We start from the raw sequence: 20,526 nt of genomic DNA on the forward strand, positions 1-20,526 counted from the left end.
AATGTCTTTAGATTATAATTGTTTCTGCCTCTGTCACCTTGTTCCATATAACCACTACGCTCTGTATATAAAAAAAACCTTGCGCCTCAAAGCTCCTTTGAATTTCTCACCTTAAACTTCCTAACCCAGGAAAAATGCTCCTCAAACCAAGAAACGCCACCATTTTCCATATGACCTGAACCTATGCTTCTGATTCACACAAGACAGGGAATTTACCAAGCTTATGTTATGTTTATGTTGTAATGTATAACAGGAAAAGGCCAAAAGAACCACCAAAACAAGCATATGTTATTTTAGCAACATTTTATTTAGCAATGTTTTCAAGACTTCGGAGTGTTTATTGTCATATGCTTCAGCCAGGCTGATAAAAGAATTACAAATGGATTTTAAAACAATGGTTATCATATCTTCTGATGAATCCAGAAATTCTACTTCAGTCTCTAATATAACATAAATATTGACCATAAAGATCTTCTAAAGCTATAGTTATAATAAAAATTAGAAATTTTAAGGATCCATATCCATTGGCTATGATTAATTTCTCATGGTTTTGCATAAAATTACAGTTGCAATTGTTATATTTTCATTTGCAATGCAACACAGACTTGATGCCCTTCTCATTAATCTAATCATGGATTGGACTGCATAGATGTTACAATGTCCACCTTCAAACAAGGAAAACTTTACTCATTATCCCCCTACTTCTGGTCACTTCAACCAGAACTTGAACTTGTGTATTGGATAATGTGCTAGGGACAAATGCCATGTATCCTATTCCACAATTAAGAGGAAAATATTATTAAGAACACTACTTGCAAATACTTGGCAAGTATCTTAATGATTCTATATGAATAACTAGAGGGCATCCCTTTGAATGTAATGTAATGTGGAAAAACATTTCCAGCATCCCATCTCAAAAAAACCAGGTTCCACAAGGCCATGTAAGATTAAGAATTTTCCAAATAAAAAAGTATCTATTTTCCAGTTGTGCCAGTGAGTTTAATATGAATGACTATGTCACAAGGAGATCCTAATGTATGGAATAGAATATCTCTTGAAACCACAAGAATTGATCATTTCCACCCTTATAATTAATCAAGCAAAGATCTGTGGTGTTAAGCACATTTTCTGGCCTACAGATTTTGTTGGCAAATATTAATACTCCCATTTCCTGCATACTCGGAAACTCGCTGCAGTGTTTTTGTGTACAGTGTGGTATTAAGTAGTTATTTCAGCATTTCACATTTTTAACGTCAAGGCACCATTTAGTTGAAAATATTAATCCCTTTACTCCAGATGTCATATATAACCCACATACGTTTGAAAAATGTTATTGGCAGATTGGCAAACAGTTCCCTTGATGATATTAGCAGCAAGGAAGATACAATATTTTAGTGAAAATCAATTATATACCATTCTGGAGCCTATAAATGATAATAATACTTGTTAGTAGCTATCTCAATAAAACTACATTTAAATGTTAATTCAATTGACATCTCTTATGGTAACGTGTACAATACATTCAGCTTTTTTACTAAGAACCTTTTTATTACTTTTCTCTGACCAAGCCAATATCAGCCACTGCACTACGTAAAATGCATACATTCCCCAACAGATAATGCTATACTGTATTTATTAGTCAACTGCTTCCTACGGAAATGGCAAATGACTTCAATAGTTTTGAATCATTCACTTGGCGATATCTATTTGAGCCATACATACAACATTTTAATATTTAGTATGAAGCAGAAGAAAAAAATATGTAGCGACTAAGAAAATCTGGCTTAATAAGGCTTCTGTATAATAGTACTAATTGAGATGTTTAAGCTACTTGAAAAGTAAGTATCTTTAAAATGTAAGCTCTAGGTCAGAACAAATGATATTATCTCTTTAGTCATTACTTGTGCTGACTACTACACAATCAGTTATTTGAGGATTGTTGTCCTGAGTTGCTGTGTCTTTGGAGCTACAGACAAAGAGTTGGCTTCCCAGTGATTTGTAAGCATACATGAAATACATCAAATGCCCCATAGCAACAAAAGAGGTTGAAATGATTACAAGAAGACCAAATGCTTCTGGATTTGGAGCTAATATGACCATGATGAAATGTAATAAATCAAGAAGATAATTCATGGAATTCTGCACACCATTAATCTTGCCACGTTCTGATTCATCCACATTTTCTTGAATGAGTTGTGTTACTGTTAAATCAAAGGACCAGAGACCTGAGGAAAAATAAAAAATATCACTGTTACTTTGGCAAAATAAAATACGTGCTTAAATCTACACAACCAGCAAGCCTGGCACATTAAAGAAAGGTAATCTGTATCTATTTTTTGTTAAACAAGCAATTTGTAGTATCTAACATCTTCACTTATCATTTATTCTCTACATACAAATTGCTCATAAACCTGCACAAGGATTCAGTTCCAGCTGAAACTACAGTATGTGGGAAACTGGACTGTGCACTTTTAGTGCAAATGGCATCTACTCGATGTAGAGTGTACCAGTAATGACATCACTTTTCCACAACTACCAACTTAAACTGCTCCCTAACGGTACAACTATGACATTTGTTAAATCAGGAGCATATTATGCTGAATTCCAAATTATTCATGAGTTAATGAGTTCCATTTTAACTTTGATATATTAATCAAAGTACTTGTTTGCCTCATACTCCACAGATCAAAATATTTTCCCTGTCATTTTTCTTCATTTGTAGTCTTGCTTGTAATCTCTGCTTCAGCCACTACCTCATTACACAATAGGGTCACTTGTACCTCACAACTACCAAGGCAAGAACAGCTGTTACTGCATACATTGATTTCTGCATTCCTCCTTCCCCATATATTCCCAAGACTTTGATACAGTTGATCTATGGCTGGCGCGGGAAAGGATCGTGTGAAGCATGATCACCTTTCTTTCATGCATCTCAGCAAAGACACAACAATAGAAATGGTTCATTGCAACTCAAGTTGGCAATCATGTAGGCCCTGTTTTGCTGCCCTTTTCTGAGATTAAACCACTAACCTGAGACAAATATGTGTTTCGGCCAATTCTGCATTCTTCTGCCATGAGAAATGGAAGACGAAAGAGGATTTAATTTTTAGGTTTAGAGATACAGCAGAGGTACAAGCCCTTCTGGCCTAATGAGCCTGCACTGTCCCTTTACGCCCTTGAGACCATTTAACCTACCAACCCATACATCTTTGGAATGTGGGAAGAAGCCAGAGCCCCCCCACCCCCGAGGAAGCCCACATGGTCATGGGGAGAATGTACAAATTTCTTACAATCCTATTTGCCTGCGTTCATTCCAGAGATACACAGTGCAATTTCCTATAAAGGATTGCAGTCTAACAATATATGCTAATATCAATGGATATGCCCAGTGGTCTCTGTCCATTGGTGTATCTTGGATACTTTATTTGAATTAAGCATCCTGCGGTGTGGGATGTATTGACTGACAACTCAGTTAATTTTATCAGGGCTTTGATAAAAAGTTTATGTACCAAGTACGTAGAAATGAATCCATTTCATCATAAAGGAAAACAGATTTATGTTAACTGCTTATCTCCAAATACAGTACAAATCTTTAGTTTAGACATTCATAGTAGCCTAAGGCATGTTAAAAGGAAGAAGGTCTAAAGCAGGGGTTCCCAATCTGGAGTCCATGGGGCCCTCGGTTAATGGTAAGGTTCCATGGCATTAAGAAAGGCTGAGAAGCCCTGGAGTAAAGACTCCTCCTTTTGGCGTGAACTACATATGTTTCTTGTTGACCTATCAGCTGAGTTGCACACTTACCAACTCTTGCAGCGATGATACCAGCAAAGAGCAAGCTAACTGAGATGTAAGATTCTGGTTCAAATTCTTCAGTGCTTGGAGATTCAGTCGTTGAGTAGTTGTACCCGATTGTAGTGCTTAGCTGTGGTTGTAATGTTGGTCCAACTGCTTCCGTCCAGGCCTTCGGATCCAGGTTTCTGTTGGTGAACTCCGTAAAAGGTGACACGGACAAATCCAAAGGACTTCCAGGCATGAACACAGAAATCACACACAAAATCAGGCATGCAAACTGAGTCACACCAGAAATGAAGCCTGCCCTGATCAGGCCGCACTTCCGGCGTATCCATACAAAGGCGATGGTGCCCAGAATTCCAGCAACGGCGGAGGCCCCCATCAGCAAGCTCAGGATGAATCCACTCAAACCCTGGGTGTAAGCATATCCTGTTGTAATACAGTCAAAGCCCAGGACTGTCATGTAGAGGAAGGCCAGGCCCATGCCAGCCCAGAATATTGGCTGCTTGTAATAAGCTACCCACCCATCCCGTAATGTATAAAAAGGCTCAAGAATTTTGGCACCACAACGTTTTTCTTCTTCTTTCGATGCATTTATGTTTACCCGATGAGCATCTTCAGCTGGATGGCCTGATCCTGTTTCATCGCCAGACTTTGTTTGGCCAGACTCAGTATCTAGAAACACATAACATCACCAATTGATAACCAGAGATATTACACCAAGAACCATGTTGCAAAAATAGTTCACTGGTTGAAAGACTCGCTGGACATCCTGATGGGGATGTGGAAATAATTATATAAATACATGACTAGTTGGTTATGTTAATATTCATTACTACCAATTTTCTTCTGGATTTTTTATGGGACGACATAAGCTGTTGTAGTGCACATGCCAATACTCTAAACAGTGATAGTTAATGGACCAAACTTGGTGCCAGGAGCAATCTCTCATATTTTCCATTGATTTAACCTAAATTAATTTTAATGACACAGATAAACTGTTCAGTGCACTGAGTCCATGCCAGATCCTGGTAAAGCAACTCCACCAGTCCCGTTTCCTGTCCAATTTCTCTGAAACACTTATCCTTTCTCAGATCTCTGTCAACTCCCCTTTGTGTTTTGGTCAATTAAGTATAGTAGTCCGTCATAAGTGTTAACACAACTTCTGCAAATGGCTGATCATAGTATGAATTTATTCTGCACTTTTTTAAGTAATTGTAATGTTGTTTAACATGTTATTGCTTGTTAAAACATGTAATGTTCTATGCTCTAATGCTAAATTTGTATGACAGATGTGATCAAAAAAATTTGGACTTGAAATTAGAGTAATGTAAAGTTAAAGAAAGCTGGTTATTATTAAGTAGATGAGACAGTTATTATAACGTCAAATTACAGATTTCCTTTCTTTCATTAGGGGAATCCAACACAATGGAAGCAGATGTGCTACTCAAACCCCAGAAAGAGCAGGCACAATTTAACAGGCGGAAAAGGAAATTCGTTGTTACAATTCATTGATATACTGCCTTTTTATAACATTACTACTGTGATTCTTCACTGAATATATTGGTGTTTTATAATTCAGAGTTTGTGTCATCCTTTAACATTTAACGCAATTTTATATATTTATCCCAAACACTCCAAGACTACGATATATAAATTTTAAAAATGCCCATGGTAAAAATTGTAATTTATTTAAACAAGTTAGATTGCAATAATGGTATTTTTATAACTGGTAACATGAGACTGACTAAGATTCAACAACAAATTGGAGCCTACGTGTTAGGAAACTCAAATACCCTGAGTTATTGCACGCACCAAACAGAAGGTTGACTGTTGTCTGATAAGCTAACTGTTCACTAGACATTGACAAAGTTATTGAATACCTTTTTGTTTGTTCAGTGGCTTCAACTCTTGTTCATCTACCTTCTGACTTGCTTTGATGGCCAGTGCAGGTGTTCTTTGGTAAATTTTCCACAGCAGATAATATTCGAAGCACATCGAGAACAGATTCCAACTAGAAATGAAGCCACAGCCAATCACCGTTGAGCCAAATGTCATTATTTGCCCGACTGCCATTGGAGCCAAAATATTTGTCACCTGATCAATTCGGCGAACTGTAGCATTCATATCTATAGGGACAGGAAAAGACAGTGCTTCTTATACTATCTGGAGATGCTGTCACTTTTACATTTAACAGTTGACATAAAAAGACTTGTATACAGTATTGTTTTACAAGAAGTTACAGTAGCACTGCTTTTAACAATAATATTAAACATTGTTTCTATAAGTAGTTTGCCAAATATAAAAAACTGCCAGTTAGATTGAGCTCCACAAATATGGAGAATGCTTGATGGGTTGATTTACTGCTCAAGAATGCAAGAATGATCGTACATTTATGCATCTGTATAAAGATCTTTACTATACAAGCCTCTTCTGATAACACCACGGACTTTATTACCATGGTTATTTAACTTACAGTAGTAACCATTTAACCTGCTGTTCTAAAAAATTTACCTGTATTTTAAAACACAAAAGAATCTTACTGATTTTAAACTGAAACTTTTTGTACTGACCATGTACCTGCAAAATCTGTTAAAAGTTGAAATATTTATTTTTTAATATATAGAATTGCTCTTTCCCAGAGATGATTGGGTAGGATTACGGACTAAACTTTGTGTTTCTTAGCAGATCCATTTTCTTATCCCTTGAAGACTTTTACTTTGCAGCTGGTCTCACTCTTCCAGCTCTCAGCCAACACAAACAAAAAACAGAACACAGTGAGGCAGCAAACTTGGATAAGAATTAACTGCAATAAAAAAATCAGTATCATGACCCTCAACTGCAGACAAGCCAATGTACAAACATTCACATACTTGGGCAAAACCACCAGGCAAGTTGGTACAATATGCAGGACATCTAAAGCAACAAGAACAAAGCCAGGAACATGTTCAGCAGCAGAAATGTAAGTCTGGACACCATCAAAATTCAACACTAAAGCCAAATTCAAGATTCATCAGCACAGGATGTTAGAATGATGTCTTTATTTCACATAATAACATAATAGACCTCAAATTAAAAGTACACTCCACCTTCAGGCCCTGAACAATCTCAAATCCAGAACTTTTTACCCATTGCAGGCAAGAAGACCTGAGTATCATCACTACTGGAAGGCATCGTAGATGGATTGACTTTGCACTTCCGACAGAAGCTGATTCCATTAGAAGAACCACAGCAGGATGGGTAACTGATGCTAAGTAAAAACAATGCCACCGAAAACATTATGTGAAGTGCCGTGGCAGCCGAGCTGAAAAATAACTAGAGACCTATTGAAAGACTTGCCAGAAACAATCAGCAGGGTGCAAGGGCTGTAGAATATAACGAAGTACTTGTATAATAAAGCCAAATAAATGTCCCTGATGAGTTCATTTGAATATAATTCATTCGGGTCTAAGTTCATAATAGAGCTGGCTTGGAAAGTGCAATCCGTTATATTCAACACTGTAATTTTTTGAGTCATGGCTTAGGATAAGAAGGAAACATAACAAAAATGAAAACATATTTTATATACATCACTGTTTCAAATGGACAATTACAATAAATAAATGGAATGTTAATGTAAGAAAATGAGTATTATGTATGCTTCAAACATATTTCCTACTATACCAGCACTTAGAATGATCAGGAGAAACCAGAAAAGGCAAGGAAAGACTAGATAACATGTCACTGGCAACTAAAACAGGTGTTCTGCTCCACAGGATATGATGGGGGTTTCATGTGGATAGTTCTCAGATAGAAGCAGGCACAACTGAACACTTGGCACATTGTTGAGGCTGAAGGAAAGCCTGCATGTAATATCAAGGTGCATAAAGAATACCAGCTGCAACTCTGACTGTGTGCAAAGTCTGGAGCTCATGCTTGCTATCATGGAAGCAGTGGACGGCTCTGTTGTGAAAACTTGCTGGGTAAAGACTCCCACTTGAACTTAGCTGCAACCTTAGCACAAACTTTCCAAAGCAATTACTGTACTTGTGGTCACGCTACGGAGGAAGCCTTGAGAATGTTATAAAAAGCAGATTTTTAACAAGATATATGTATTAATGAAACAGTCCTTTTAAAACAGGAAACTTTAATTAGTATCACAAGGGATTCTGCAGATAATGGAAATCTTGAGCAACACACACATAGGCACGAAACACTGGAGGAACTCAGCAGATCAGGCAGCATCTATGGAGGGGAATAAATAGGTGACATTTTGGACCGAGACCTTTCTTCAACACGGATGGACGGTCTTGGTTTGAATAGTCAACTGTTTATTCCTCTCCATAGATGCTGCCTGTACTGCTGAGTTCCTCCAGCATTTAGTATACGTTGAAATGCAATTAGTGTTTCTTTGTGCCTGTTGTAGAAAACCACAACGCAGGCAGACTTAGTGAAAGGTCACCAGCAGGCACAAATAACTGGCAGAAAGCTATTAAAGACATTTTGGGAATGGTAAAAGGAAGTATATATAACATTATTGAAGGGCAGAGGGGCAGAGTGATAAAAGATGCACAACAGTCAGGAAAATACTGATGGAAAGTTCTACAAGAGTCACTGGTGAGATGAGGACAAGGCAATGCTGAGGCGATGATGAGTACTGAGAATAGTATTTAAACATACACAGCAGAAACTAAGTATTGCAATACGGCTGAAATTCCTCAGTCAGGTGAACTTACATTCACCATTGTTTAGAAAGGACAATTGAAAGAGAGCACAATGAAGGATCTGTTGTCTGATCAAAATGTGCAGTTATCTAAACTGCAACATTTTGCTAGCTTGTCAAAGGTTATGCAACTAGGGCTGACTTTGGTTTGTTTGCAACTTCCACAGATATCACCTGAGCTTATAACATCACCAAATGTCTCAAATGAGTCCAACCTGCCTGAATGTACCATTGAAATTCTCTCATCTCCCAGGTTATTGACCTATTCAATTTTTCATTTGAGAACCAATTTCATACTTTGTAGTCTTATTGTTTTCAACCTTCCTCTAACAGTTTAGTCCTCTTTGTTTGGTTAGACGTTAATCCAAACACGGTTTTAGTAATTCCTCCTTATAAAGGCTTTCTAATAAATCATTCATTCAATTAAAATATCTGTTACTAATGAGTAACTCATTAACCAAGAAACTTCATCTGTTGCTCATTCTTCATGAGTTGAGCCTCCTATAGCAGCCACAATAATCTCAGTCATAACAAGACAGTTCTACCACGTTATGGGAAATAATGACCGAGGAACCTGAAACTTATTAAAATATGAAGAAATCCCCTGCCTAAGGGTCTGAGATCCTTTGCTCCCAATTACAGTTGCCTCCATAAACCAATAATTAGCATATTGGGTTTAGAGTATCTAAATCAATATGGAGCACAGGCCTCAGTAGCTCACAAGAATGTTTTGCCTCACCTTCAATAACATGGGAGGAAGCTACACTAACATCCCTTCCTGGTAATTTAGTTGAAATTATTTGAGTTGCCTCCACATGCACCCCACTATCAAAGAGAAACATGCTTCCTTAGAACATGCTCTTCCACCCTTTTTCATATCACCAGTAAACTTGGAAACTTCACTTACTGTTCCTTCCTCAGTGACTTAGACGACAAAATTGATGGCTTTGTGGTCAAGTTTGCATATGATAGGTTGAGGTGCAGGTAGGTTTGAAGAAATGGGGGTCTGTAGACGGACTTGGACAGATTAGGAGAATGGGCAAAGAAGAGACAGATGGAATACAGTGCAGGGAAGAGTATGGTCATGCACTTTGGTAGAAGCAATAAAGGTGTAGATTGTTTTCTGAATGGGTTAACCTTCCGTGAAGGTTAGCTTACAGGTTGAGTCTGTGGTGGAGAAGGCAAATGCAATGTAGGTATTCATTTCAAGATGACTAGAATGTAAAAGTAAAGCTGTATGGCTGAGGCTTTAAAGCACATTGGTGAGACAACACTTCGAGCATTGTGAACAGTTTTAGGTCCCGTATCTAAGAAAGGATGAGCTGACATTGGAGTCCAGTGGGCCCAGAGGAGATTCACTGTAATTATCCCAGGAATGAAAGGATTAATGTATGATGAACATTTAATGGGCCTGAACCTGCACTGCCTGGAGTTCAGCAGGATGGGGGGTGGGGTGTGCTGTCAGTGAAGCCTATTGAATCTTGAAAGACCTAGAGTGGACCTGGAGAGATTGCTTCCTATAGTGGAGTACTCTTAGGACCAGAGGGTTCAACCTTGGCACACCAGGACATCCCTTTAGAACAAAGATGAGGTATTTCTTTAATCAGAGGTGGTTAATTTGTAGAATTCATTTGGTACATTTAAAGCAATGGTTGATAGGTTCTTGATTAGTAAGGGCAAAAAAAAGTGCATTAGAAGGCAAGAGAGTGGGATTGAGAGGGATAATAAATCAGCCATTATATAATGACAGTGCAAACTCAATGGGCTAAATGGCATAATTCAACTCCCATCTCTTATTCTTTCATGATCTTATGGTAAAGGATTAGATATCCTTGACTACTTTTTGTTATGTTATTGGGTGTGCCCGAGATTTGGTCATGAACTACCCTCCAATCCATACACGGGTTTAAAACTGATGTTTCTATATATTGACACAAAATGCTTAAACTGTTGAAATCTTGGAACTGCTAACTAAAATGTAACTGCTGGGTAGAAATAATTAACCAGTGTATTCAGCTCAAAGTGTGAGCTTCACTCAATGATTTTCAATGAAAGGAGACACACTAGACCGACCACCTTATCTGCCTTTATTCAATCCTCCCAAGAGATGCAAAGCTAAAATATTAAATTTCATACATGAACTGATAAGTGAGTGTTGAAATTGAAATGCTTTGGGCCTTTTCTCATTTTGACTCACAGAACTGGTAAGGTACTCAGGATATACCATCACCAGATGAACAGCAGTGGCTCACGAAGGTATCACTTTCTCATGAATGGCTAGGGAAAAGCAAAAGAAAAAATTGGCCTTGGTAGTGATACCTGGATCCTGGAAAATCGATTTGTAAAATATGGCTGGGTTTCTTCCTTGAAATACTTACATATAAAATGAGGCAGATCGATATGATATCAGATAACTAATTAAGATTAGCTTTCTGATCATTTCTATTCCTCTGACCCTGTGCAAGGTATCATGCAAAACTCCTAGCTGTGTGAACATGACTCTGTTGGGCTGGTGACCCACCCAGTGTTTAAACGGCATAGGAAGTTCCTCAATTAATTTGCATAGAGGCATTTTTGTTAATCTTACAGACCATACTGCATCATGCCTCCTGCTGAACCCACCAGGCATTGGTTATCAGTTTGACCAGTACTGGCCACGAATTAGCATGTTGCACTTTAAATACGATAATATTACTTCAAGTGATAGTTTACAAGAGAAATCCATCTGTGCACCTGTCTCAGCAGGAATGTTCTTTGGATAGGCCACCTTTGGACACTCTCCCTCAATTTCACAGTTCATGATTCCAGATACCTTCATCACTTATGATCACCTCAGAGGGATATCATGAACACAAGCTGGTATGGTTGGCTTAGAATAATAATTCCTCACTGCAGGCCTCCTGGCCATAGTTATGATACATTGTTTCAGTTCCTCACATACAAATATTTGTTTTTTCACTTCAGCACAGGACTTATCCCTGGAAGTGTATTCTCAGATTTGTTCTGATGAAGTATTTTCTGACACCAATGTCAAATCCACATGGCAATATTTGCTAACAACAAATGCAAACATTATCTGTCATTGCTGGAGACCCTTTTGTATGTGGGAGCAGCACTCTTGATATTTCACAAACTGTGTGTCAAGCCCCAAGGCTGCTGACCTGGCATGGTTACGATGCCTTGTCTCACATACTCTAACAAATGGAGTATCGATACCCTAGGATCAAGAGCTTTTACCTGAATGACCTGTAAATGCTATCACCCAGTGAATGGAAGTAGGGATTGTTGTAAATAACTAGCTTGGTGGATAGATTTGAAATATAGATGACTAATGTAAAAGGCAGAAAAGACTGCACCCATGCTGTTGAACTTTATCATTACTTTCCACTACTTCATACAATTCTTAAAATTATATTGTCCTCACCAGCTTCAGCTGTTTAATATAATTTCTCATTCTTCACGCATACAGATACTCATATTCTTTGATTATACATTATGTACAAAAAATAAAGAGGAAATTTTATAAGCTACATATCACCACAGAGGCCACACATCACTTCCTAGAAGAACATTCAGAACTACTACTATTTAGCTTTAATGGTAGTGCAATGGATACTTTTTGGATCCAAAAACATCATGAAACCGGCAAAGGAAAAATCTGTATTTGCCACCGAAGTCCCACAGTTCAATTGAGACACATTCATGCTTTTAATCAAATTGGCTTCCATCCTAAACAAAATCTATTTGGTGCTAAAGGAAACTGATCTGTCTCTACCCTTGTGTCCTCTACAATCTTACACAAAGGAAGGGCCTCCCTGTAATCAGCACAAGAGGTTGGTTATGGGTGATGCAGTGTGAGGGTTTAAAAGGAGCTCGGGTGCTTTCAGCCTTTTTCCTCAGTGAGCAGCAAACAGAGGGGGGCCAATAAAAAGGAAGGAGGAGTAAGTGGACCTGCCATTATTATGATTAGAGATGTAAGGGGATAGACACTCCAAAATATATGGAGGAGCAAGATTATTCAAAGCCTTATATACAATTGAGAGTATTTCAAATTAATCTCCTAAAGGACATAGCAGCCAGTGTAATGATGCCAAAACTGGTGAAATGTGTTCAAATTTTCTTCTTTTGGTTAAATTTCTTGCTGCTGCATTTTGAACAAGCTGCAGCCAATTTATACCTTTCTTAGGCAGTAAAAGAGTGCATGACAGAAGTCTAAATGGCTAAAAACAAAAGCATGTGTCAATTTTTCTGCATCTTCAGATGTTCTGAGGAATGAAACCCTTTCAATGTTCCTTGAATGAAAGGATGCAGTCCTAATAATAGGGTGAATATGTTTTTTGAAATGTAGCTCAGAGTCAATAGTAACACCTACATTCTTTACTTCTGGCTTGACTTTTAAGGTCAGATGAACATCCACACATTTGTATTGTTACCAATAATCAAAATTTGTTTATTTCATTTTAAGAAATTGGAACTTAACCATTCTGTGAAGACACCAGATCTTTGGGCAATAATTTTATTAAGTGGCTGAAGGTTCTTTACAATGACACTCGGGCTGCCATTCTTACTAGATAACTTTAGTATTTATCACCACTACTTTTCACACTAGTGATCGAGCTATTGGCAGAAGCTATTCGGCGAGACTCCAAAATATCTGCTCCAGGCATTGGACTAAAGTCACATAAAGTTACATTGTATGTGGATAATGTTCTAATTTTCTTATCAAATCCTGCTATGTCAGCGCACCACCTTATACAATGTATTTAGCACCTTTTCAGATTATAAAATCAACTTTACTAAATCAGAGGCTATGCCTCTGGGGAATCTGCAGCAGGTACCTGACACTCAGGGTGTTCTCCCCTTTAAATGGTCACAGACAGGTTTTGTTTACCTAGGTATATTCATCACACCTACATTTGATCAATTGTTCAAAGCTAACTTTACAGTTATTTGACAAGATCAAACAGGATCTTGAGCAATGGAGCACTCCTTGCTCAAAATGCACTTTCTTCCTCGTCTACTCTACCCAATACAAATGATTCCAGTCATTTTCACCCAACAAATACTTTAAAAAAATGGCTGGTTTATTTCCTTCATTTGGAACAAAAAAAGACCCTGTATTAAAATGTCTAAGTTACAGCTTCACAGTAGTCTAGGGAGTCTAGATTTTCCAGACATTAAAAAATATCAATTAAGTTCCTTTTTATCTTATGTGGTTGACTGGGTTTGCAGGGACCCCTTCTCAATTTGGCTGGACATTGAAGCCTCACAAACAAAATGCCCTCTTATTAATTTGCTTTTCCTCAATAAGATGAAATTAGTTAAGGAATATTGTCACAATCCAGTAATAATTAACACAATTAGGGCTTGGAGGGAGGTGCGACAAATCGAGGGCAGCGCAGCGAAAATATCACCCTTCACTCCAATAACCGGCAGTCCAAATTTTCAGCCTGGCATACTGGGTCCTGGATTTAAACTTTGGATTTCTAAGGGTATTTTTCATCTACGAGACTTGGTTTGATGAAGGAACGATGATGTCTTTAGTCAAATAGTACAGAAATTCAACATACCCAGCAAGGATTTTTTTTTTGTTTCTTTCAGATAAGAGAAAAATACATCATTGTCAACTGATTTCTATAGTTCTGACATAGAAAAAGGGGTGTTTTGTTCTAAGGGTGAAGCCACCATCAGTATTTTTTACAGCATCCTGAGGGAACATTCTTGTGGAGAGGCTGAGCAGCTGGAAAGGGTCTGGGAGGGAGTGCTGGGAGTAGAAATTACAGCTGAAACATGGGAGATATCTGTGATAATGCAAAGAAAATTTCAGTTTGTAATAGAACTAAAGCATTGCAATTCAAAATTCTGCATAGAGCCTACTGACTCCAGATTGTCTCTCAAAATTTAAGACAGGTTTCTCCAATGTGTTCTAAATGTAAAGGAATTATTGGAACTCTCACCCACTGTTTTTGGACTTGTCCCAAACTTCAAGCATATTGGAGTGATATTTTGGGTAAAATGGAAAAGATTCTGAAGATGGAGCTTGAACTGGACCCAGCGTCTTTTCTCTTAGGCTTACCCAGCAGTCGTATTATTAATGGACATCAGAAAAAACTTTTTAACATCCTGACTTTTTGTGCAAGGAAGAACATCTTACTTTGCTGGATATCCGATAAGGCTGCTGGACTTTCTGGTTGGCGTAAATTAATCATGGAATATTTTCCTTTGGACTTTTTGACATGTATGATACACTCAAAAACAAAAAGCTTTCATAAAACATGGCAACCTTTTCTACAATATGTAGATGTAAATTTGTCTGCTATACTAATAAGGGCTTTTGTATAGGATGTGGTGGAGATGTTCTAATAGCTGATAGCTGTGAGGGGAAAAAACATAAATGAACCTGGAATTTGAAAGTTTTGTTATGCTGAGCAAAAGAAAAATTTAAAAAAAGACACCAGACCAGCGGGTTTACAGCCTCAGGGTCATCTGGTGTAATAGACAAATACAGCTGTGTGTCATTTGCAAAACTGAATAAGCAGCCAGTGTAAAGAACCCTTGTGGTTGTTCACCTCAATAATATGTAAACTGTTTTGGATACTGTTTGGAGGGGCGATCTATCAGGTAAGCCACTGAGACAGAGTCTGGTGCTGAGTCTCAAAAGGCATTTCAGGCTGAGACCCTTCAACAGAACTGGATGAAGTCCAGATGAAGGGTCTCGGCCCAAAATATTGACTGTACTCTTTTCCATAGATGCTGACTGGCCTGCAGAGTTCCTCCAACATTTTGTGTGTGTTGCTTGGATTTTCAGCATCTGCAGTTTTTCTCTTGTTTGTGAAGACACTAATATCCTTGTGGACAGATTTGCTAGAGCTCTTGGGGAGGGTTTAAACTAATTTGTCAGGGGGATGGGAACTGGAGTGATATAGCTGAGGATGGGCTGTTGGTATACAAGTATGCAGTGTGTAGTGAGACTATGAGGAAGGAGAGGCAGATGATAGGGCAAAATTGCAGTCAGTGGGTTAAGTTAATGTATAACATAGTGGACAAAATCAAAAAGAATGATGAATACAGGACTGAAGGTGTTAGTATGAATTTACATAATTTACAGAACAAGGTAGATTATCTTGTCGTGCAGTTAGAGACTGGCAGGATTGATGTTGTGGGTATCTCCGAGTTACAGCTGAATGATATTCATAGCTGGGAGCTTAACATCCAAAGAAGCACCTTTTATTGAAAGGGCAAGCAGGTAGGCGGATGAGGTGGGTTGACTCTTTTGATGAAAAAAAAAATGAAATCAAATCTTTAGAAAGAAGTGACATAGGATCAGAAGATGTAGAATTCTTGTAGATAGAGTTAAGACACTGCAAGGATAAAAAAAAAGACACTAATGGGAGTTAATTACAGGCCTCCAAACAAAAACCAGGATGTGGTGTACAAATTACAACAGGAGATAGAAAGGGCATGGAAAAAGGGCAATATTGCAATAATCATAGGGAATTTCAATATTCATGTAAATTGGGAAAATCCAGTTTGTACTAGATCCCGAGAGAGAGAATTTGTTGAATGCATACAAGATAGCTTTTTGGAACATCTTGCTGTTCAGCCCACTAGGGGAATGGTAATTCTGTATTGGGTGCCATGTAATAACCTAGATTTGATTAGGAAACTTAAGGTAAAGGAACCCTTGGGAGGCAGCGATCATAATATAATAAAATTCACCCTGCAGTTTGAGGAGAAGCTAACATCGAATGTATCAGTGTTACAGTGAGTAAAGGGAATTACAGATATACGAGAGAGGAGCTGGCCAAAGTTGATTGGAAGCAGAACAGCGATGCCCATTGTTTCTGAGGGAAATTCAAAAGACACGGGGAAGATAATAAAGTATTCTAAAGGGAGGATGAGGCAACTGTAGCTGAAACCGAAGTCAAAGACAGCATAAAAGCAAAAGAGAGCACATATATTAGAACAAAAATTATTGATAAGTTGGAGGATTGGGAAGCTTATAAACACCAACCAAGGTGCCTAGAAAAGCCATCAGGAAGGAATAGATAAAATATAAAGTAAACTAGCCAATAATATCAGAGGATACCAAAAGTCTTCTTTTTAGTTATATTAAAAGTAAGTGAGAGGTGAGAGCAAATATTGGACCACTAGAAAATGATACTGGAGAGGTAGTAATGGGGAACAAAGAAATGGTAGATGAACTGAGTAAGTACTTTATGTCAATGTTCACAGTAGGAGATACTAGCAGTGTGCTGGAAGTTCGAGAGGGTCAGGCAGCAGAAGTGAGTGCAGTTGCCCTTACTAGGGAGACATTGCTTGGTAAGCTGAAATGTCTGAAAGTAGATAGGTCAGATGGACTACACCCCAGGCTTCTGAAAGATGTAGCTGAAGAAATTGTGGAGGCATTAGTAATGATTTTTCAAGAATCACTAGATTCTGGCATAGCTCCACAGGATTAGAAAATTGCAAATATCCACACTTCAGGAAGGGAGGGAGGCAGAAGAAAGGAAATTATTAGCCAGTTAACCTGACCTCAGTGGTTGGGAAGGTGTTGGAATCGAGGTTTCGGTGTACATGGAGGCAAATGGCAAAATAGGTCAAAGTCAGCATGGTTTCCTTAAGGGAAAATCTTGCCAGACAAACCTGTTGGAATATTTTGAGGAAATAATAAGCAGGATAGACAAAGGAGAATTGGTAGGTGTTGTGTACTTGGATTTTCAGAAGGCCTCTGACAAGGTGCCACATATACGGCTGCTAGCAAGACAAGAGCCCATGGTATTATAGTGATGATACTAGCATGGATAGAGCTTTGGATGATTGGCAGGAGTCAACAAGTGGGAATAAAGGGAGCGTTTTCTGATTGTCTGCTGGTGACTAGTAATGTTCCACAGGAGTCTTTATTGAGACCACTTCTCAATAGTGGCAGATGGAATACGGTGTCAGGAAGTGTTTGGTCCTATAGTTTGGTAAAAGTAACAAAAGTGTAGACTATTTTCTAAAAGAGGAGAAAATTCAAAAATCTGAGGTGCAAAAGGACTTGGCAGCCCTCGTGCAGGTTAACTTGCAGGTTAAGTCAGTGGTGAGGATAGCAAATGCAACATTAGCAGTCATTTCGAAAGGACTAGAATATAAAAACAAGGATGTAATGCTGAGGTTTTATAATGCACTGGTGAGGCCTCACTTGCAGTAGCGTGAGCAGTTTTTGGCCATTCGTGTAAAAAAGGATGTGCTGACATTAGAAAGCATTCAAAAGAGATTCACAAAAAAGGTACTGGGAATGAAAGATTTATCGTATGAGAAGCACTTGATGGCTTTGTCCCTGTACTTCCTAGAATTTGGAAGGGACCTCATTGAACCTTTTCAAATACTGAAAGCCCTAGTTGGAGTTGGTGTGGATTGCATCAACCACAGTCACTTAACATCTCCAGCTGTCTTTGTCCCCGAGGATGACATCTACCTTCCATGTGCCCTGCATCGAGCTCATTGTTCATGGACCACTCAACCCACCTGAGCCTGCACTTTCAAAACCATCGATGGTAGATGGTGCTGCAGTGTACACAGTTTGCCAGTAGATGGATTCAAATTACAGAGGACTGGGTATGCAGTACCAGGTCAATTCAGAAGGGTACAGCCCAGAGGAGAGGTCTTGGTTGCCCAGTTTCATCTTGAAGTTCCACCAGATCCATCCAAATCATTCTCGGCCATCAGGTAACAGCCATAGGTGGGGGGGTACTCTGTCAGGCAGGGACCTCCCAGTCCCCACCCAGCTAACAGGAGCCACCTGCCACTCATTTCCAACTCATTACCTGCAACCTATTTAAACCCAGCTCTCGTCCACAGCCCTTGTTCAGTCATCGAACCAGCCAGCCTCAGCTAGTTGCTCCTTGCCTTCAATTACCTTGTTGCCATGTCATGCTAAGTATATGCTCTCTTCTGTTTTGTGACCCCTTGTCACTAGCTATCTTGCAATTTATTGGTAAACTATTGCTTTCAGCTAAATTGTCTCTGTTACTATGCTCTTGGGTCAGTCTTCCTCTACATTTTCCTGACAGATATCTAACAACTCCAAATGTAAATTCATCAATGATTCTCGTTGAGTAAATCTATTAGGAAAGCACAGGGCCTTGACATGCTGCACTATTGATTTATTCTTTACCAAAGGGTACAAGATTAAAAAAAAAAGGACCTAAGCAGAACACGATATCAGAAGCTATTAAACATAATATATTCTTGGTAGCATCAGCACTGGTCATTTATTAACTAATAATCAGCTGCATGTAAATTGTAAAACTATAATTGCCCAATTTATGCAGCTAAATTAATTAATTTGACCTTGTCATTTGACTTGTATCAGATCTGTCTCAATGTAATCTAAGGAATAGTTCTCATGGAGTCATAGTGCATCGCAGGAGGAAAGCAGTCCCTTTGATCTGTGCCAAAGATTCTAGGTATTCTACCTAGTCCCATTGACCAGTACCCAGAGAGTAGCTCTCCATACCCCTCCTCATCCATGTACTTATCTAAACTTCTCTTAAATGTTGAACTTCAGCCTGCATTCACCACTTTCTCTGGGAGTTTGTTCCACACTCTCACCATCCTCTTGGTGAAGATGCACCCCCTCATATTCTCCTTAAATATTTCACCTTTAGCCTTACCCTATGACCTCTAGTTCTAGTCTCACCCAACCTCAAAACAAAAAACCTGCCTGCTCAACCCTATCCATAACCCTCAATTTTATAAACCTTAATCAAATCTCCCTCATTCTCCTACGCTCCGGGCCTTCACTTATCACCATTTCCTATTACTCGGGTTTTCAAGTCCCAGTAACATCCTCGTGAATTTTCTCTGTACTCTGCAAACCTTATTGATTTCTTTTCTGTCAGTAGGTGAACCAGAGTCCAGATTCTGGGGCAAAAAATGCATTGCTCAGTAGGTTGGTTCAAAATGATCGAATGATTTTGCACATACACTTCAGACAGCAACAGCATTGGAATATAGCAGTGGCTTTTACCTGCCAATTTACTTCTGTCTTCTCCTGCAACAACAACAATCCAATCTCTCTGAATTGTGATTCCCATGGCTGTGCTCGCCAGATTTGCAATGTTACCGACAGTAATAACCAAAATGTAGCAGACAGTCTACAAAAAAAAGTTAGAGAGATGACACTTCAGAAACAGTTAATTGAAAGAATTACGTTAATCGTTTTAAAGAGAACGGGCACAAGTTTTACATTCTGGTTTACTTTGTGAGATTATTACTTGGTTTAAATGAATGAATGTTGTGTTTGAGCTTTTGTGAGAATGAAAAAGTTTAAATACAGTGAATTTCATGTAAATATGTGAGATGCCTGCATGTAATTAAGTCCTAGCTTACAAAGACCCTTAGTACCTCTGGGACAAACCAAACATTTGATGTTTTACGGTGCAACTGAACTGGAATTACCAAGCATTAAACTGGCAATCCTGCTCCAGTCAATCCTGGCAAGAGACTGGAATTCTCATTAGGAAGTTAAAGGTTATTTATTTTTATATACTTGTTCTTTTAATGCTTTTGATAACTGATGTTTTTAATTGTATTCTTATTTTTTCAAATTTTGTAATAGATGTTTTAAAATTATTTATAATAAATTTGAACTCTTTATCTCTGAGTAGGGCTTTAAAAACCATTACAAATGCTGCCCAGTTTTTATGTATCTCAGACTCTGCCACCCAAGACAGCTGCATTTCGCTATCAGGGCCAGCAGTGTCTGTATCTTCCACTTCAGGCCTACACAAATTAAGTGATATTCCAAAACAGGCTTGCTGTCTTTTGTTCAGGTAAGATATATTGCTGCTAGATCTCTGATTGTCCCCAGTTTAGAAGGCTTGATATGTCATCCTATAGGATGGCAACATAATTTACAGAATCCAACCAATCAGTTTGACCTCTTCAATTAGCAGTCTGCACCTTAGAAGTGACCACTTGAGTGAGGTCAATATTTCATAAGTTTGTCTGCAATATAACTTTTGATCTATATACAGTAGCATCTT

The 20,526-nt window shown here is 38.4% G+C and overlaps 1 protein-coding gene across 1 annotated transcript in view; it reads right to left on the minus strand.

Annotated features, from left to right (window-relative positions):
• Nucleotides 1-288: 288 nt before the first annotated feature.
• The window catches only part of slc40a1 (solute carrier family 40 member 1), a 44,642-nt gene continuing 24,404 nt past the window's right edge, over nt 289-20,526 (minus strand). Inside the window, exons 5-8 of the mRNA XM_059966859.1 lie at nt 19,509-19,635; nt 5,676-5,921; nt 3,802-4,467; nt 289-2,225 (exon numbers count right to left, since the gene is read on the minus strand). Coding sequence (XP_059822842.1) covers nt 1,891-2,225; nt 3,802-4,467; nt 5,676-5,921; nt 19,509-19,635 — 1,374 coding nt within the window. The 3' untranslated portion in view covers nt 289-1,890. The remainder of the gene's footprint in view (nt 2,226-3,801; nt 4,468-5,675; nt 5,922-19,508; nt 19,636-20,526) is intronic.

Source organism: Hypanus sabinus, chromosome 4, assembly GCF_030144855.1.
Source record: "Hypanus sabinus isolate sHypSab1 chromosome 4, sHypSab1.hap1, whole genome shotgun sequence".
Lineage (NCBI taxonomy): Eukaryota > Metazoa > Chordata > Chondrichthyes > Myliobatiformes > Dasyatidae > Hypanus > Hypanus sabinus.